Source organism: Bombus huntii, chromosome 2 (genome assembly GCF_024542735.1).
Source record: "Bombus huntii isolate Logan2020A chromosome 2, iyBomHunt1.1, whole genome shotgun sequence".
Lineage (NCBI taxonomy): Eukaryota > Metazoa > Arthropoda > Insecta > Hymenoptera > Apidae > Bombus > Bombus huntii.
The window spans coordinates 18,085,418-18,107,758 of NC_066239.1; the positions used below are offsets into that span (position 1 = coordinate 18,085,418).

At 37.1% G+C, this 22,341-nt stretch overlaps 1 protein-coding gene across 7 annotated transcripts in view; it reads right to left on the bottom strand.

Annotated features, from left to right (window-relative positions):
• Positions 1-22,341, bottom strand: part of LOC126874335 (protein unc-13 homolog B-like) — a 379,726-nt gene that overhangs the window by 348,860 nt on the left and 8,525 nt on the right. For all 7 annotated transcript variants that reach the window (XM_050636351.1, XM_050636341.1, XM_050636331.1 and 4 more), the window contains exon 2: positions 3,084-3,113. In XM_050636351.1, the coding sequence (XP_050492308.1) occupies positions 3,084-3,113 (30 nt within the window). The remainder of the gene's footprint in view (positions 1-3,083; positions 3,114-22,341) is intronic.

Here is a 22,341-nt window from a genome sequence, read left to right on the forward strand (position 1 = left end):
TTAGCGATATTAGCATAGCTTCAGGTCGTTCTCATCGCTGCAGCCGGATTTGCCCGACTATTTAAAAATTCAATCGACGACTTTAATATTCAATAACTAGAATCAAATTTTCAAACTAACTAGAATTAACTAAAGTTATATATATACGAATCGACATTAACTATTTGGCGATATTAATAGTAGAAATGTATGTGGAAATAGTGGAAATGAGCTTGTAAGAGCTGAGAAGTAAATTTAGCGAGTTTAGTCAATGGCAAGATGAACATAAAAAAGATTTTCTTGGAATCTCGAAGTCTGATGTCAAACCATTCAGATAAAAGAAACAAGATTCGAATGGCTGTAGATTCGCGCAAATGTGTTTAAAGATATTGAATAAAGACAGGAATCTACAAAACGAGACTCGGATAACTTCTTCGTTGAGATATAAGATGTGCTATATAGATAATTGTAAATTCACAAGATATACAATAAGCAATTAAAGTGTGTAATAAATGAATTATAGAAATTCTAAGGATTTACAGCTCACGAAGTACCAAGATTCACTTAGCTGGAGAATCTGTTTAACGCTGCAAGCCATATACGCTACTTATCGCCTGATGCTCTGGTATTAGTGATTATACGACACCATAGACTACAGAGCGTCTATCGTTTAAAGTCGTTCAAAGTTCAATCTGTTGGCCCTACTTGCCACACGATGCCGGAATCCACTTACTCCAGGAAACCACATAGCATCGCGTACCGCTTGACTCAAAAATGTCCACCTAACACCAGGAACCGTATAGTGCCAGGATTTACTTATACAACGAGATTATCAAAACATCTTGGTTTCACAGGTAACTTCCGTAAGGCCCATTTATCGTCTATGGCAGCGATCACGAGTCTTAGGATCAATTTGGACCCAGAGCCTCATTTAGGTATGTGACTGTTCGAATTCAGAATTATTATCGCTTTAAAGATCCTCAGAGCTGGCAGAAGCAAATTCTGCGACAAAGTTATTTATGGAATCGAAATTGTTGGCGCTAGGTGAGCTCTCAGGTCAAGTGAATTCTATAACCAAACGAATTCTACCACGAACTTGCAAGAATCATTAAACAGATTGCAAAAACCAGCAGCCTCGAAAAGCTACATAGTTCCAAAAAATATAAAAATCTTGGTTAAACGAACTCTATGGCTAAAAATGGACCTTTCGTGTGACTGAACCCTGGAATTAAGCGGTTCTTCGGATTAAGAGAACTCTTGTGGCAATAGGACTGCGGAATCAGGTAGTCCCTTGGGATACAGAAACCTTGGCTCCAAGTTACTCGTGGAATGTCAAGTGAATTCTGATAGTAAAGGTTCAAATATGTACATCTGTGGTTCTGAAATCTTGGTAACTTTGTTATTATCATATTGTTTAAGCTAAATTATACTGGAGCCTTAGCAAACAATATATCATGAAAATATAAATGAGTTTATGTAACAGAATCGTTGTTATGTCTCGTCAGAAGTGTGTGAAACAAAATAAACTGACAATCGACGCAGTACCTGTCTAACGATAGAAATTGGTCACACTGAAACGTTAACTCTGATAGCACTCCGTGCAGGCCTCTCTTGCGCAATTTAATTTACCGACTAATAATATTAGAAAATTAACAATTAGTAACTTGAGACTTTGATAATTTTATAACTTTAAGCGATTTGCAAGTTAACTGTAAAATTTACTTTTAGAATTTTATACGTTTTATTATCAGCCTTGTTACTGTTGTGCAAGACAATTCATCGTGACCTGTACAATTTTTCCAATAGTAATAATCCAATTTTGCAACAGAACTCCACAATTAAAATTATCTATAAACGTTGCGTTTCTATACACAACATTATCTACATGAAAAACAATGATTCTACTAGTCTCAGGCTATATGCGGTAATACACGTAACCCAACGTAAAAAGACGCGCGATATGAATGCGAAGTTACTCAAAGTCTCGAGGCTTTTGCCTATAACTAGCGAGAGAATGCTATGAAACACGAGAGCCGGTAAACTGGCTAGACGTAACAGGAAATTACTACGATTTGAAAAGTTTAAACGCATTAACAGCATATATGTGCAAAGATCGCTGTTGTTCCTGGAAATTGTCTCGCTTTAAATAACACCGCGACACGACAAAAATCACGATCATTTATGACTAGCAATAAGATGGTCGCTTTAAAATAAAGAATAAATTCTACGCCCGGTATAAACCGTTTCACTGTGATATCGCGAATTCGTGACATTCTCAAACAGAAAATGGAACGATTTAGGACGATGAATAACAAATTTTTGCATATTTCCAATGTCGTTCTCGAGTATTTTCAGCAAATCGCGTAACACCAAGAAATCCTTTATGATACACATCTCTATCGTTAACGATTCTAATAATTCGTTCGAAACGTTTCCCTGCAACATTAGGTTTGTCGCGAACCGAGTCGTTTTTGCGAACAAACGATACTAATGAACGAATGCAGCTATCGAAGAAATATCAAGGACACGTTCCTTCACGAAACACGTAGAGAGCGATTTAAGTTTTCGATCTAAGTAGAACTAAATCGGTCGGTAGTTACGAGGCATCTGATCGTTTAATGTAACTGGAGTCTTCGCGAGGATTGGAGCATAGCTTATTTGCATGTTCGAAAACAAACTGAGGCAAACATCGGTAAAAATAAAAGGGAAGACTTCGAGAAATTGGCAGTCGCGTAACGTCGCGTTGTCGCGAAGGATCTGCACGCCGGTACCGCGGAAAAATTATTTCGGCATGAACAGAACATCGCGATATTCCGGTTGAGGAATCGCATAACCTTTAGCTTGGAACCGTTCCAATCAGAGTGCAACAAATTTTGCTCGAACCTTAAAACTAGAGCGTGAGTAAAGACTTCATTTCGCGAATAGTATCGCTTCTATCTCAATTTTCGAAACAATCGTCCCACGGTGAACGTTGATCGCTTGTAATTTGCATGTGCAGGTACCTATTTGCGCCACGCTCGTGCAAGTCTTTAAGGCTCGTTTTAGAACAACTTCAAGTTTGGATCCCAATTAGACTCTTCTTCCCGTTTTCATAGGATACAAACCTTCCTCGCAGACGAACCGCGCCTTCTTCACTGCAACAGAAAACGAGAAAATAGGTCATAAATCAAAGGTACCGATTGATTCCGAATGATTGTTTACGCGATACCGGTAAAAGATAATATTAACAGTTCTCGTGGGTCGCTTAATTTCGCTAAATCAACGTATCAACTGTGTGAGCGTGCGAGCATGTGCATAAATGGAATTAAAGCACGCTGGTTCGATTAAAAGCATACGTAAATATGCACGCAGCTGGACGTTCGGAATAATTAAAACGAAAGTAGGTTATTCCACTTATTTGTCTTAACGTAAGCGAGTCAATGGTTAATTTCATTCTACCCTAAGGCCAAGATCATTCGACGAAGATAGGAAACGACACTCCTTGAAAACAGTACATATACGTTTCTACGAGGACTTTTGTGTCATTTTATGATCATTTCGAATTCATTGCCTACCAATATTTTTACCTATGCTTAATTAATGTATTAAATTAAATAATAATTAATTTAGCTTAGAAAAGAACATCGTTGTTACTCTACATTATCGTAAAATACTGATCATACAAACAATTTTATTATAACTAAACTTATAGTAGAAGAAGATGTCGTAGAATCAATGTAATAACTCGGTAAGTATCTAATCCTCTTTTACGCGCAGAATCATCAGTAATTACAAGACTGACTCTCATCGAATTCGAAGCAGATATTTATCTTCTTACCGTAACGTCAAATCGAATTGCATACTGCTTTTTTCGAATTACAGAATATGTCCACTCCGACAAGTTCGTGCATAAAAAGAACAGAGTAGAGCTGGTCATCAGTCGATACGTCGAACCACTAAGATTTCATCAAATTATACTTTTTGTCGTGACAAATTAATATAATATGAATTTATGTTCGACGACTATTTAATTTGTAGGACAAACGATACTAAATGTACGAAATCTTCAGAACTCTATTCTTCAAATTAATCCTGCATTTATACTTTCTAACTGAAACGCTGGAACGCCATTGCATCTTTGGATCTTCGATTCCATGGAAACCCGTTGGAAAGCTCGGCTTGGTCACAAAAATAGGCAGCCACTTTTAAATGCATCCCGAAGACACATATACACGGAAATTGAAGCCGGTGGCTGGTGAATTCGATTTCGACGTTCCACGATTTTCCATTGAGCATCCGCTATCTATGAATAAATCAATTCGCCGCAATTCACGTGTGACACTTCAACGACAATGAGCCTGCCTTGAAACGGCTTCCATATATGCATTTACCGAACGCGTAGACAGATAGGGCTGTGCACACTTGTACAATTGCACACACACACGTCCAAACGTTATTAGATCTGAATATTCGAAAACGAGAAGAGAATTCAATTTCTTCCGGAGAAAAGCGTCGGTAATGATATTATAAAACCCGTATTTGACCGATTGATCTTACATCGAACGGTTGAAAGAGAAGCAGCGTTGTCCGACTAACTAACTGATGACGTCGTGTGGAAATGATCGAAAGATTCATGATGAAAATAATATGCGGTTTATAACAGAGTAACAGTGTGTTTGTGAAAGTATGAATATTGAAATATACAATGGTGAGTTTATTCGATCAATACAATTCAGTTGTATATGTAATTGTTTTTATTATTGAGAGATGAACAATGAAACGCATTTTGTATATCACATTGCAGAAGAGAGAAAGAAAAAAATATGAAAAAGAAATTTATATAAAATATGAATATTGATATCTATTTACGACGATATCAAAGATGACATTTGAAAATATTACACTAAATATTATCGTATTCAAACTGATTACATGTAATTGATTATAAGAAAAATTCTATTCTCATCTTTGCAATAATATACCTAGACTTTATGTCACCTATGCGTTATGTGATATATGTAGACTTTAAAAATACGTTTCTTACACGTATCTTGAAACGCTGTAAGTATGGATAAAAGAGCTTGTAAATTTGTATAGTATATTGAGTATTAATCAAGAATTATATTAAATTGATTGTATATTATCTAAAATACGATGAATCGTGTAATACATAACTAGATATAACAAGAACATTAAATTTAGGCTCACAAAAACAGCTATCGTTCCAGATTATATAATCAATCTTATCCAACAACCAATTCTAACAAATACAGTTTCACTAGATCGTAAAAGTTTCCTGCAGATGTTTGAGTGCTTTGTACTTCGACATCAAAGCTATCAAAATTACTTTTTTACGTAGCAGCGCATTCTATTATAGCATTTAAATCGGCACTCAGAATACAGCGGAGACAATACCGTGAAAGACTTATTATCGTGCTTCTTGGAATCTCAAAAATAATTAATTCTCTACGTCATAACGAGCTTCAGAAAAGGAATTTCCTTGTTCGAGTAGATATTTGAGTACCGTTCGCTCGAATGCGATAATTGCTGCTGAGTTTCTGCTCCTCTGCTGTTTTTAGTATGCATAGAATTGGCTGCTGGTGTGTGATATACTTTTTATTTCACGTTATTTTTTTCCATGATATGTATATATATTGCTGTTAATTATAGAACTGGTATTTGACGATTAATGGATCTCAATTTCGAATATCGTTATATTATGGCAACACATATACTTTTCCTTTTAGTTGAAAATTAATTATACATATATTTTCCCAGAATTACCCAGTCGATAATATAATGGCCAATTACTATTTATAATTCATTTACGACACTATCAATGTTGATTTATGGCGAAAGTGATCTCTGATTGAACTCTAAAGAACACCTACACAAAAGCCTACGCTCTATACTAACATCGATGTTATCTAGGCACATATATAGTTTCGTGTTCTTCTCACTAGCAACATTGTATGCATACCACATACAGTAGGCGTAAAACTTCGAATTCCTGGCTTCTCTACCTACCTGTTGAAAATTAGCTACAAATAAGATAGAAAGCTAAAACGTAATAGTCGCCGAACAACACAACCAACTCTTGCTTTAAGATTATCGAGATTATATTACGTGTACTATACTCGAAACAACTAACTTTACAAGCTGAATCTTTAACTACCACGCTTGACGTTCAATCATGGTGACATCGCTCCACCTTTCGAATCGATCCATAAAAATCTAATATTTTAAGTTATATTATTAGATATCGTGTTGCTGTATATGTGTTGGTCATCGAAATGATATTTCAAACAAATTCTACGGTACAAATAATGTGTTTTTGATGGAAATACATAAATTAGAGTTTCGACTGGAAACCCGTAGAACTGAACACGAGAACACAGCGTTGCATCGATAGGAAGCTATTTCTACATTGTTGTTTCACCGTACAACATATTGAACAGTAGCAGCACCGCGCCGCGCCACCCCGATTGGACTTAATCAGATTCAGAGAGACGTCTAGATCAAACAATCCAGATATTATTCACGCGTAGATTATAATATCGATTGGAATTACACCCAATTGTTATGGACTAAAAACACCGTATATGCGAAGTTTCTAACTCTTTTATTACCTGTCGTCGATATAAACGGAGTTAAACTCAAAATTAAAAACCGGGGATCTTTTATTACGAATAATAAAGCTACTTGAATTTAGAGTCCACTAGAGTATCATAAATTATAAGCAATACCTTTTAAATTTCGTTTAAAAGAGGACATCAATGATTTACTCCACGATATGAAGAGTCAAAAAGTAACTTTTGGGAAGATTATTGAGCTGACATGGAATTCATTTTCCTGACACGGATTAAGTACTAAATGGCCCATATAATTATAAAAAAAAACCTAGAATAAATATATAATTTATTGACCTTTTTATATATAATCGTCCTTGCACAATCCCTCTAGACATTTCATCAATGATGGTGGAAACATTTGTGGTAATCGAACAATGCACTTTGTATACATAGCGTGCCTCTCTTTTATCTTCTAATCTTTATTTCGTGGATTATTATTTTTAAATGAAATCTTCTCGCTCCTTCCCCCCTCCCCCTATCAAATACAATAAAACAGATGAATGAAAGATCGAGTGTTTGCAAACTTCTCGAATGTAAATAAGGATTCAAGTATATAGATAACGTTGTACCGACGCTAATCTTTTTTTAACGGTCCTAATGAAAAGGTCACGAAGTGACCCGTATACGTATCCTGACTCGCGCAAGCTTATGAGGCTGACGTGCCGTGGGTTCGTGCTCCTTTCCGTAAGTGTGCGTGCTCATCGGCGAACAGAGGCAAGATTTTAACGAACCAACGGAGATTTAAAGCAATGACCTGTACTAATAAATGCCAGACAATGAGCTGGAACCTATACGAACGAATAACTGGCCTAAGGTTAACTGCAAGACACAGGAATGGCTTCACCAAAGTTGCTGTAGTACACACGCAAGCGTCGTTAGTCGCGTACACAGCCACGCGACGTGTAATCCGAACTGTCCGTAGGACGATAATCAGCCGCATTTATTCTGTCATGCGAAAAAGTGTTCTTGTTAACGCTTCGCGAGCAGGGAATGGATTCTTCTACCATTCCAGGGGTGAAAAAGCTCGCTACCCAGAAACATCGATTGCGCGATTGTTTCGGTGTGTATACAGGGTGGTTGGTAACTGGTGGTATAAGCGGAAAGGGGTGATTCTACGCGAAAAAAGAAGTCGAAAATATAGAATAAAAATTTTTTTTTAATTTTTTTAAAATTTTTCCATCGAGACAACGATCTACAGTGAGATCCGTTATAACGTACCGCACGCGTACCGAGCGAAAATTCAAAGTCGATTTTCTCGAAAACAAAGCCTCAAACGAAAAATTTTTATTCTATATTTCCGACTTCTTTTTTCGCGTAGAATCACCCCCTTTCCGCTTGTACCACCAGTTACCAACCACCCTGTATAATATACTGGGTGTTTTTAAAAAACGACTTGTAAGATGAAATATACAGAAGCTTATGAAGATATTTAAATATTTGTAGACATTTTCTGTGAATGTATCGTTTGCGTTATAGGAGACTGAATTGGCATAATTATATTGATAAAATTGGAACCGGATCTGAAAATATATGTATATAAAAAAGACGAGATATTTAAATACAAGTATTATATTTTGCAGAGGTTACAAAAACACTGAGCAGCCACGCATTTACAATGTTAATAAGTCTCGGTATTCAATGGGATCGCGTTTAACGTTTATCGTATGTTTTCTGTAAATGTTTACGCTTTTAAATGTCCAATAAATATCGTAAGTATCGGTCAAGTGAACTGAATACAGGACTTTCTGTAGCTCCTTTTGTTCTTTAGGAGTAAACGAGAAAGTTGGATTAGGCTTGCATTAAAATTTTAAATATAGTAGAAATTGTATTTGAAACTTAACGTAAACAGATACAATTTAGATGTCTGTTACAACTACTTGTGTGAATACAATTTCTCAACTTACTTGCTCAAAGATAAACCTCGATACACCTACATATACACCGCAAATAGGAAAAACAGACAACAACGATGAGACTCATCGTATTTCTATCTTGATATTTCTAGGACAGATTTGCAGATATTTTGTGACACAAAGTAATTATTATATCTCTATAAATAATCGTTTACCAAACCCTTTGATATCTCATTTACACCAACTCCCACTTACTTTTGACGGCAACCTGCATATGGAGAAGATCGTAACTTTGAAAGATGGAAGCCGTTTGATAAGAAAATTGCTTCTGTAGCGATAGAACGATCGAAACAGGTGCAGTTGCGGTTTCACACGGTTCATTAATGTAACGTCATACACACATTTTAGCAAAAAGATTTGAATCAGGGAAGAATCTTGATACTAATTTTTCCACGTTAACACAATTGTCAGGAGAAGTTACACGTAATATTCTCTTTAGCTAACGTAACAGGTCAAATGGGACGCACGAAAGTGTTACGATTCCGGGAAATCATAATTTCCCAAGCGCATGAAAGCACGGAGTTGACGATGGAGGTTCCATTCGGCTCGTATCGATTCGTTTCTAGTATTAAATTTTTTAACGTTAAACATGTATGCAGAGGCCGTTTCAGGAAAGAACGCACGCACGTAAAGCGACAAAGAGAAAAAAAGGTTAGCATATTCGCTTAAGCGCAAATTAACTAAGTTTTATTTCGCTAGTTTCGTAATTTGCCCTGTATTGTTGATGTTCCGTTTTCTTCTCTCATTTCTTTTTTTTTTTTTTTTTTTCGTTCCAAAGTTTAGCGAAAAACATACGGTTTTTCAGACCATCAATAATTCAACAGCTTACGGTTAACTGATACCAAACGTATGAGTGAAACGAAAACAATATCGATTTAAAAGCGGAAAATATAAACGAAATATCGTTGCGTTAGCTATTACAGTGCATGAAAATTCATACATGTTGCGGAAATCTTGGTAAAGCAACAGCGATGACCTCGCGGGAAAATAATAATTTAAAACAGTCGGTGCATACTCGAGCTACTGTCACTACTACGCATTCAAAGTTCGTGACCAGCGGACACCGGGTACAACCAACAGGTGCATATCACTTAATTATCTTTTCTTTCCAAATTAATTACTTTGGACCACTTAAAAATACCGTCCTTCCCCGTACACGATGTCATTTGATATCTACACAGGTTGGCGTCTAGCCAGATGCAATTGAAATCCAATATGCAATACCAAAAGCACGAAAAAAAAGTCCCGTTAGTACTAAACCGAGTCTGAAATCACGAAATCGGGCAGAATCGCTACGCAAATCAAACGATACTTAAATATTCATACGTAATTTTAGAATTATTTATAGAAGAAATGTAACTAGTGGGAACGTATTTAATACCCTGGCACTGTAATATCAAAGAAACGGTACGGAAGTGAAATAAAATGCAAATATTCTAATAGGAGAATTTTAATCAAAAATTTTTAATCAAAGTATTTCGGAGTGTCGCGAAGTTTGTCCGGGTTCAAATTCATATTATTATATTCTTCGGTTCTTTGTTTCTAGAGTTTTAAGCTTGATAGTCCAGTCTCTTGGCAGATATAAATAACAAATAATATAAAAAATTAATTGAACCAGAAAACTGAAAGAGTAATGGAAATCGACGTACGAGTGACTATCGCAGATTTTTAACGTACACCTGTTACTTTTATCGTGAAATGTATCATTATCAGATAGAACTAATATATATATATGTCGATTATTTAGAGAAAATAATCGCAGCCACGAATCATCATGACATGCACAAAGAGCACTCTCTTTAATCGAGGACGCGGATTATTATTCTTGGACAAATTAGAAGTTGCCGAGTTGGTTAATTGTGGGAGTTCATTTGCAAAGATTGATGGAGTTTTTGTTTACAAATCGTATCTTCATACATACTCTGTGTGGGTAAAGCAAAGTTTGTAAGTAGACTTGTTTGCTTATGCTAGATTGGATGACTTCCAGAGCATTGACCAGTCTGCCCAACGGAGAAAACAATAGCATAGTGAAACGGGAAAACCCATTCAGAACTGTGGACTTGGTTTAATTCATGATTAGTAAAATAGTGTCGACTATGAATAATCAATTCCATTAATAGAAACTCGAATGCGGTAAAGTCTAAAATAAATGAAGTACCTTAGTAGCTTTATACACCAAACTCACTATTCTATTAAAATCATTCTATGTTATACATCTTTGATCTAATTCGGTATTTTATTAAATTTGATTATAACAAATCGAACATTCGATTTAACCTTCACCTCCGCCTCTTGCTATAAAGAAATATCGATACCTGATTGCATTGTTATGTCATTCTTTTATCTACACACCTTTCATAAATATTCGTTTGTTATTCGAAATAACAGAGATATTTGAAATAAAAAAAACATCGATGGAACACCTCGTATGTTTATGCCCACGGTACTTGACAGATTGAGTATTTAAAATATATATTCCAGCGAACCAACGAAAGAGATATCACAAGAGCTGTTGGTTCACATTCCTTTCTTTCATTCTTCCTCTTTCCTTTCTTTCTTTTATTTTTTTTTTTTCTTTCTTTTAAAGTTGCTCGTCACTTTGATGTAAAGTTCTGTATAAAAACTATAGCCGACCCGTCAAAGAAGCTTAGCCACCGTCTAGTTTCTAGAAAGCTGGTACGAGAGTAACGTAGACAAAGCGAAAGTGTTGCCGAAACGTCATAAACTAAAATGCACGACGGTTCTAGGTTGGCACGAAGGAGGTAAGAGAAGGATAGCGGCGGAGAGAGAGTAAATGATGCTCGAGAAGCGACAAAATTCTATGGAAAATGTGCGCGAAGCTATATACTATCGCTTCGCGTACGAAGTTGCGCGTGATGTCTTTTACCTTCGAACAACTCGAGACAATAGGCTTCTACGTATGAATACCAGACGAGAAGTTCTTGTCGATGTTCTCGTCGACATTGTGCCGCACTCGCGTGTTCCATTGTATCCGTTCTTCAGCGAGCACACGTGCGAAGGCTGCTCGTGTGTGCGCGCACCTGTACCAAGTTAATGGGATACTTTCAACCCCATACTTTTTCCCCGTGTCGCGCGTCTCAATGCTACGAAAACGCAACGCTCGTGAACGATGAAAACGCGCTGGGTCGACGATGAGAGGCCACGGTATAACCCGGCTGTTATTTATAACTCAGTTATATTAAAGATAATATTTACGTGACGTGTAAATCCGATACGTTATCGCGGCTTATCACAGGATCGTGAAAGATTCACGGATGGGATGATGTCTCTGCGTCGAAAGTAACCCCGTCACATCGTATCAGCTCGGTTGAAAATGTTGAACCGTGTTCGTCGAGGATCTGCATCATGGCGAGAATAAACCCCGGGAATAAGCATTCAACCTGGCAAACGATGAGAAGACGATGTTGTGTCTGGAATGCCGTCTTTATTCTCGCAAACAAATTTTGAATTCATACGCTGAAATCGTTTCGATCCATAAAAGATGCTACGTGATTATATTTCTGTACAAAGAGAACATATCAACCGTTGAGCAGGGCATTGTGACGAATAAGAGTTAACGTATCTTGGCATACTTTTTGTTGATATTTTGTGTATTGGATTAAGATTCGCCTATCGGGTAATGAGAATAAGATGATGCGTGGTTGGAAGAAGTATCTGATAGGGGAGACAGGCACTTTTTGCTCCATCCCAGCGAATTATCGTCGAGGGAGAGACAAACACGATATGGTATTTTATCGATTTCATCGCGTAATTGTACAATAAACACGTTTTCCTCGTATCTTTCGCTGCCAGGATACTACTCATACATACAACATAAAATGAAATTTACTAATAATATCGATTCTCAAGAGTGTGAAGAATAACACTCGTCGTTTTCACGTGTAAAAATCCTAACGTATATACGCTTGTAGACTTAAAATATAGAAATACAATTCAAGAGAAATAAATAAAACCAAGTAAGGAAAAATATAAATCTTTTTGAAACTCGTCGTCTTCCCGACTCTTAAGAAGGGTACGTGTGCTCGTTCAAAATGGTCGGGTAGTTTTCAAAAACCTGTACGCAGAGTTGAACGGCTTTCCTCTTGCAAAGGAATTCTTCTTCGAATGTCTGCTGAACTGTCGTCTTTTCTCTCTTTCTCTCTCTCTCTCTCTCTCTTTCTCTCTCTCACTCTCACACTCTGGCCGACAATAAAAGACTCACGGAACGTCTCTGCAGAAACATTCCATACTTTTGCTATCTGGTTTCTATTTCAATAGAAATGTTATTCGCGCGTTCTCTCCGATAAGCAAAGCCGGCCGAAGGTATGGAATAAACGTGGAAACGTCTGGCATTTTGAAACGAGGCTACGGGCTACGGCTACCATGTTCATTACAAAGAGCTGGATGCAAGGAAGAAAAAGGGATTCACGAATGGAATGAGAACGACGAAAGGGAGGAAGAATCATCTGGCAAAGACTCCTTATTAGATGTCTGCAATACGTAAGTCCGTAAGCGTACGAGCGCTTTGTCGTTGTTTCCTTATGAAACGGCGTCTTTCCGCAGTCGCATGACACCGAGGATTACAATGGAGTCGCATGTGCCAGGCGTACCAACAATTTCGCTGAATCGCTCCGCAGTTGGCTATGCGCGTACACGATCCTCCTGTATCGGTACATGCACGAAAAACATATAAAACGATCCCAACTAAAAGGTTAATGAGGCGATATCGAAGGAAGATAAAGGCCGTGGTCTGATTAGATAAACCATTGATTTTCAACAGAACCAATTTAGACGAAAGCCGACAAATTCTAGAGACGTTAAAAATTACTATGAGCATATATATATATATATATATATATATATATATATATATATATATATCACCCGAACCAATTACAAATGTAATTATTCAAAAAACTAAGAAAGCAGATGTTTCTCCAAATATCTTAGAACAATTCGAATTTACCTTTCAGTATTCCCCTTTTATTATTTATTTATTAATTAATATCATTTATTCACATTTTTCGATCAGAATTAATTCACCTTTATTGATCGGAAAGATCTCGGAATATTCGTGGAAAGGAGGAAACGAGAAATTGTAACAGGCTTTAACGAAAAGAAAGCAGAGTGGTATTAATTAATAAGTTTGTTAAGCCTGACGCAAGCTTTGCACAAACGTGATTGACCCTAAAATTTTCTTACGTCGTCAGACACGGGTGAAGCAGCAGAGATTCATCGTAATTATGGAATCTCTAATGAGACATTAGAGACAAATCAAAGGAGTGTTCGTTCCGCGCGGAACCAATTAATTACTTCACTTTCGAACTTATGTGCGCCGCTAATAATCTTAGCATGATTTCTGTGGCGACTCGTCATCGATAAAGCTATCGGCAAGCATTAATTAGAGCGCTTAATAAGTACAATCAATAATATAATTCGGTCATTACAACCTGAACGGATTAATCGTGAAATTAATTACCCATACATGATCGTCTCGAATCGAACATCAAACCAAGCGCATTGCTGATACTATATGTTGAAAATGGTATCTAGATGATCTTCGACGTAACACTGTACGTGCTATACGTATACAGGCAATCGATAATTTCGATGCTTTATATGTTTTCCCTTTTCCTTCGTTTCACGTTTCGATAAGTCAAATATGAAAAATAAAATTCACCTTGTACAACAATTAAACTCCTTAGTTTGCATTTCGTAATATTTTTACGTAACGCACGTCCGTTATAGAATACCCGTCTCCTTCGTGTGAAAACATGCAATCGCTGTCAATATACTGAAACGATATTTCTTACGTAACATTGTGATTTGCATAATGTGGTGCAAGCGTATAAATGACATGTATACAAAGCGCGTGTATCCCATAAGTCGTCAGGGCTGATAAGAAAATAGATAATAAAAGGAAACACGTGTCATCGTAAATTTTCAATGAAATTCGCGTACAAAAAGGCTTTGTGAAAAAGAAAAAAAGAAATTCCATTCATTGCTTCGAAAACTAGAGGAACAATCAATTGCTATAAATCCGATTCAATGGCGTTCTAAATGTCCCAGACACGACGTATGAAAAAGATAAGATAACTGTATTTGCGATTATGGTTTTTCTACAAACACCCTTAAGTGAACATATGGCTTTATTGATGCGACATACATATTTTAAGAAACAATGGTAATTACGTATTTAGAAAAACAACGCGTTCTCGATTTCGATGATCGTTAAATATGTTAAAGAAATCAACACTTTGAACATGCTTTTCCTATGCACGTACGTATACGAATCTCCTAGCTTTTCAGAGATTCGCAAAAAAACGGCACCACTACGATACACTCTGCTTACAATTGTGCGTTCGTCATGGCATATGCGTCAGCATTGATTGTCAGTCGCTTTAAGGTGAAATTTCGACGCACGCGTCTACGTCAAAAGCTTAAACCCAAATCACACGTATGCGTCGAACGCATTCGTATCGTTACAATCTGCATACGATGGAGAAGCGCCCTTTTGTTTTCGCGCAACTCGAGTTTAATGAGTGGCCGAATAAAATAACATCCAACCTAAACCTAATTCTTATCTTTTGTTTGTAGTTTATGTAAACGGAAATTGGAGGAGGCAGAAAATCTGCCGGCTATGCTTGTGGCTGTGGCACGGATAGGCACGTGTGGACGAAATTCATCGTATTAGTACCGACAGCTTTCGCGAATATCTCGAAAAGTAGGAGAGTCTGGTGGTAACATGTGCAGGAAAAAGTTGTTCGAATACGTTGAGTTTCACGATGTATTTAAAAATCCTCAAAGTCGAGAATACGTCGACTTTCTAAATAATTATGGGAACAATAAATCCTCGTGAAATAAACCTAAGGACCTTAGAAAGTTTGCTAATTTTTCTATTAGAGTTAAACATAAAATAAGACTAGAATGTATGATTTACCAAATGAAACATTGAAAGAATTACTTGTGTAATTGTGCTTTCTGGCGAACTTTATGTTTAGAACAACAATACCAAATAATATGCCCCGTCCAAAGTGAATCGAACGAATTCCCAAGATCGTGGATATGATGTCTTATTCCCTTTTACCCTAAGGATTCCTAAAGCCCCTTGAAAACCAATAAAACTCGCCGGTTTCATTCCTCGATAAAATCAGACAGTTTGATACCCTCGAATGGGATTCTAATTTATTCAGGATTCAGCGTCTAATAGTTACGGGCGGCTTCTGTACTTTGTAGATCTAAAACTGCTTTATAAACATCAAGTTTTTATTAATACTGCATGATACTTTGCTAGTACTTGAAAATCCAGATATTGTATTTATTATTTCATCGTTAAACTAATATTTCCTCTAAAAAAATGTAACATATATATGTATTACGTATATTTGATATACAGGGTGGTTGGTAACTGGTGGTACAAGCGGAAAGGGGGGTGATTCTACGCGAAAAAAGAAGTCGAAAACATAGAATAAAAGTTTTTCGCTTGAGGCTTTGTTTTCGAGAAAATCGACTTTGAATTTTCGCTCGGTACGCGTGCACTTTATCACGTTTCGTTATAACGGATCTCACTGTAGATTTTTAAAAAAATTAAAAAAAAAAATTAAAAAGAAAAAATTGTTATTCTATATTCAATCAACCCCTTTCCGCTTGTACCATCAGTTACCAACCACCCTGTATATACAGGGCGTTAAAGAAAAGAGTTCGTTACTTGGACTAGTGGACACCGAGAAGAGTAAAAGGTTCTAATCCCATGCTAAATAAAAGACATCTCTGGCCGTTTAAACCGTTTAAACAATGTCTTCGTTCTTCGACAATGCAACGTTGGACCGCTTGCTATTTCTAAACTATGTCACGCATCCTTTAAACTCTAAACAGTCGTATCATCGATAACTCATAGCTCGGCGACTTCGAATCGCCAGTTATCGACTTTCCAAACATTCACTCAAGCACCCTACCGTGGCAGGGTCCTTATTGAACCCTCGGACCAGCTATAAATTATGGTGAGGCTAAATAGCGCCGAGCTATCTGCTATTACATGCATGTATATCGTCCCAAAGAGCGTTGCCGCTAACACTCATGTACACACAGCGATATGTATAATTTAACCTATTTTTTTCTCTTTTTTATTTTAAATTACATACATCTTGAAACACTCGAGTGATACAAAATTACAAAATGAAAAATCAATGGACCAGAACTGTTCAGTTTTTTCCTTCGCTAAGTAGCTACGCGAACAGTATAAAACCTGATATCTTTGCGCTCCTTCTTCGTTCATTTCGAAAGAGAGGTAAATCAAGACCGACTTTTATCCGTCTTCATCCTACCGTAAAATCTGATATCTCGTATGCGAAACTTTACGATTTTATGCGAACTGACGAGAAACCGCGTTCGAACCTGTAATCGATAAATACTCTCTTGTTGAATTCGACTATCGATAATGCGCATAGCGAGAAAATAAAACGCTTTTTATTGCAATAATAAATTGTCCGTGAAGGAGAAGTTTTCAGTGGTTTTTCACGCTTTCGTTAATATCGGCCACTAGCCTCGTAAACTAAACCAAATCGATATCACGAACTCGACTGTGCATCGCGTGAAAGACAGCACCCTGCGATATTAAAAATTCATCGTGTTTAAAACAACACGCGATTCAAACAAACACGATTTCTCAAAGTGAAAGCATTCGATCAAGAAGTTACGATGCAATTTTAATTCTCTTACAGAATGTTTAATTTTTAACTAAATTCATCAAGAATGATCGAGTAATGCTCCCATTTAATTTACATCAACGAGACGTTTCCTTCCTCTTTCTTTATTCAAATATCAACCTACGAACAGCGACGAAAGAGGATTACTAAGTAGGTTGAACTTAGACTTTACAGAAATCATTACATGCACTTTAATGCACTTTTTCCAAGAAGAATAAAAATTTCACCTTAACGGTAAATAAATATTATGAAGATCCCAAGTGTCTAGCGGATATCGTGCTAATAACCTGTGGTTTATTACTGTACGACAATTATGTAACTGCTTGAGCAAGCAGATCACCCGTTAATAAATAGTTGTACAAAAATACGATTTAGCTCTTTCTACCTTTATTCGTTAATCAATGTTCTTCTTTTCTAATAAAATTATGCAATTGGAGATTAGAAGAAGAATTGCAATTAAAGTAAAGAAACTAAAAATAAGCGTAGCAATGCAAATGTAATTGTAGAAAATTCCATTTATAGCTGCATATTCAGATTATCGATAATAGCATTGCTATAGAATAATTAATTCAGTGTGAAATGTAAATACGTCAGAATTTGTCAGAAAGCGAATATGCGTTAATACTAAAACAGTCACTGAATATTTCAGAACACGTTATATTCTAAAGGAGCCTTAAACATCGTAAGATTTCCGCAACTATGAATGATTAACAAGTATAATCTCTAGTTTCCTATAACAACGAATTACGATTGATTATTAACAAATTTGCAATCATAATTAAGGGTACCGAGAAAATTTTTTAATTTATTAAAATTCAACCAACTACCATGCTTAAGCATAGCGAGATCGATCGTTTCTTTCGTAAAGCTTTCAACCTGGTTAACCAATGATCCATACAGCCTTCTACGACGATAAAGAGAAGGTGGGTGGTATTTTAAGGAGAACGATCTCATAATTAAATACCTTTCATCTTATAAAAACAAGCGTTCAATTTCGCGCGTACTATTACACGTACGATCGAAAAAATTTTCCCGGTCGGCTGAAAATCTCGGCCAAAGCCTTGTCCTCGATCGACGATAATAGGATTAAAGCGCGTGGTAAGAAAGAACGCGGAGTAAAATTGGAAAAGAAAAAGCAAAACGAAAGAAGAGAGGGTGAACAGCGGTTCCCTTTGAATCCGGCCAATTGGCCATCCGCCTAAATAATTTATATCGTGCAGTACATTTACGTGGAAGAGGCCGGTAATGAGCGACCCCGTCGGCTCTGCACTTAACGGAGTTTCGCTCTCCTGTCCGATAATTCGTTCGATAATATTGTTTTCGCGCGTAATTAACTCCCTGGCTAGCACGTGAACCGGCCTCCGCACCGTCTTCTCTCCTGAAATTCTCGGTTGCTCCAGCTGCTCCATAAAACCAATAACCATCACAACATAGTTACTCGCGTATAACACGACCGCACGAAAATCGTGCAACGTTACCGGCAGATCTCGTGTCGTCAGCAGAAAGGAAAAGAGATACACGCGAGCCAATGATGACGCGGGTACATGTTGCGAAATTAGGGGAATAAAGATGGTTGATTGGCGCTGCTGATACGTATAACTATAAAGAAACCGCTATTACGTCTCTACGTCTCCTTTCCTATGTTATATCGACATCTTTGAAAATCTTATATCTGAGGGAAGTCGACAAACAATTTTAAGAAACTCGTCTCTCCTTTGGTTTTAACAGATGGGTAACGTCTTAATAAAAATATCCAGCGCTGATTAAAAAAACGTCATGAATCAATGACGTTTTTACGACACGATTAATCTGGTCTTGAGCAATCTCCTGTACACTTTCATTTAACTTATAGAATACTCTGCTCGAGATAATTAAAGGATCGGCATTATAGACGATTCAATGATCAAACAAATATCTATAAATTCTGTAGGTTTGATGGATTGACTTTAAAAAAATAATTCAACAAAATCCAGAAACAGGGAACGTAGATGTAAAAGTTAAAGTAACGGGAGAAATGGCCAAATCAAGTGAAAGTAGTCGAGATTCTCCAATTATTTCAAGTAGTACGTATTATTTCAATTGTTAACCCTTAACCTACGACTACGGGCATAGCCCGTAGTACGATGATCGGGCCAAACGTAAATATCACGGGCATAGACCGTAGTATGATGATCGGGCCGAATATAATATACAGGGTGGCTGGTAACTGGTGGTACAAGCGGAAAGGGGGTGATTCTACGCGAAAAAAGAAGTCGAAAATATAGAATAAAAATTTTTTTTTTAATTTCTTTTTTAATTTTTTTAAAAATGTACAGTGAGATCCGTTATAACGAGACGTGATAAAGTGCACGCGTACCGAGCGAAAATTCAAAGTCGATTTTCTCGAAAACAAAGCCTCAAACAAAAAATTTTTATTCTGTGTTTTCGACTTCTTTTTTCTCGTTTGTTTACGTTCAGCTTGTTTACGTTTTCGGCCCAAAATTCTCGAACGTAAATCGTAGGTTAAGGGGTTAAATAGTTTCAACCTGTGTGCGTACAAGTAATTTTATTGCTTATACTATACGATGCTAATTTATGCTACGCTATGACATAATATTTACGCATTTTTCAATAACATCATCGGAGCATACCGGGTACGCGCAAGTAATAATGGCTCACCGCTGAAATTTCCTTTCAACCTTGCTGATTTCTGCACGTCACGGATTTTCTCCGTTTATCGGAAATAAATAGAACGAGAGAATAGTCGGACAAGAAAGAAAAGATAGATGATGGAAAACGTACCAGGGAAAGAAAGAAAGAAAGAGGAGATAGAATTCATAGCCCGCTGTCTGGCGACAGTCAAGCTATTGCTTTTCCCCTTTCCTACAAACCCCTGGTTTTCCACCCAACGCATCGTTCTCGGAGTTCAAAGCACCCCATTTATAATGACGATGCCCGTATCCTTAACCAAGGACGATCCTTCCTGCGGCTAGAAACTCCCACAGGATCCTCATATTGGATTCCTACCCTCTCCACTTCAAAACCTCACGATACCTAGTTATCTTGCTCTGAACGTCGGAAAATGGAGATGGATTGCATCGCTTGCAGGTGCATGACCGACTAATACGTATATAATGATTTATAAGTTATCGGAGTCGATCTGAATGAGTTCGTAGGTAAAGAGTAGATTCACAGGAAACTAACTGACTAACGACCCATAATTCCTATGATGAAGTACTTATATTCCCGTGTTCCGTATACATGATCCATGTTTCGCAAAGTATAGATAATATCATTTAATATCACTTGCACAATCTCATCTGTTCAGTTTTGCTGATGGAATACTCTTCAAAAAGGTATTAAATAAGATAAAATATTTAATCAGAAGAAACGTACGCTTCTAGATTTATCGAAGCGTTGATTTGAAATCATAAATATGCTTAGGCATATTTGATATTTATCAAAACTCCACTTGCGTATTATTGTGCATGTATGCCGGAAAGAAAATGTAGGAAAGTTCTTCCCTTTGTTTCTGATTTCCTTCTTTTTCTTTTTTTTTCTTCTTGATGTTTAATGATATTACACTATATGGGACATATGACACCATATTCTCATATGTTGTCGATGCGTAATGGGGTTGGTTCGTTGGTTAGGATTGTTGGAAACTGTTTGCGCAATTGTAATCTGTAACTTGCTCAGCGTGGTTTTAACTGTCGCTTCCTGGGATGGCGCCCAGGTAATGCATATTTATGACGTAGATTAAAGTCCGTTTTGCGTGCGACTTCTGTCTACCGAAGAAAAATGTCCCCGACACGAAAGAACCTGGCCACCCTGTTGTCGTTAACGCGTATTCATAGCTAAAGAATTACACTCATAAAAATTTCATCGTATTATTTGTGACGAGGGACGGTTCGTAAAATTCATTTTCATCGCTACGCGATGGGTACAGGGTACAGTTGCGTTCCTTTAACTTTACGTGTATACAGACAAAATTACTTTCATTTTAATAGTACTAAAACTACACAGGATTCCCAATTTTTATGATTAGATGGATGTAATATATCAAAAGTATAAATTAATGGTTTCACGTACTGTATCTACGAAATGAAATTAGTTCAAATAGCTCTCGTCTGTGGACAGAACAATGTGTGTCCAAAAAAAGGTAACTTTTTAAAGCTGTCAGTATCATTTTGAAGATTATATTTAAACACATACATATTAATATTTCGTAAGTGTTACGACCGTTCGCGGAGAGACGCGGTCGCAAGGAAAACGCGTCAGCGAGAGGCGTAAATTCTCGCTACGATTCGGTGAATCGACGCCGCGAAGTAGTCGTTCCCCTGTTTCGGTTAAGATAACAGAGGTGGTTAAATGAATATGACACAGCAGAGTAAGTTATATTTCACCGTTTATTCCAACAACTTATAACGAAGGCAGTTACGCTGGTGCGTATGTACGAGATGAGTGAGTGACTGATCTACGGGTGTGTATACCCGGTTAAAGGATGTTGACCGTTCGAAGGATGTAAAATCAGTACTGTCTTGGGAGACGATGCTGTCTCGGAGGAAAGCTAAGGATGGGTGTGTCTAGCGCACGGGACCATCGGATTTGTTGGTGACGATTTTAGTTAGGAGAATGAGGGAATAGGCTTCGTTGTTAATTGGTTAAACGAAGGGTCTTAACCGCCCTCGAGAGAAAATGGTTAGTGGGAGGAAAGTTGCATCATACGTGAGAAAAACTAACTTTCCCTTGTCAAGCCGTGGTAGACAATAGTCTTTAGAAATTCTTCGGAAACAGACGTTTGTTTGGTTTGAAGGACCTTTACTAGGAAATCTATGAGATTTATGGAAGATACTTGAAACTATTGAGGGTACGCAGTGAGTATCCGAAGATATCTGGTTGCCATCTTGCCCGCGGTGTGTGGCCTGAGCTAGGTAGAGTGTTACGCGACGTAACAGTAAGCATCAAACATAGACATACGAGTCTATCAATTAACAATCGAAATAATTTAATGTACCGTTTAATGTAAATTACCGTGAATTTTGGCGAGAATCCTTCTATTCTTAGAAAAAGCAAATACGAATTCTCTGATTTGGTTGATTACTCGCTGCTATATTCGAGACTCCAAAATCCAATATAAGCTTCGCTACGAAA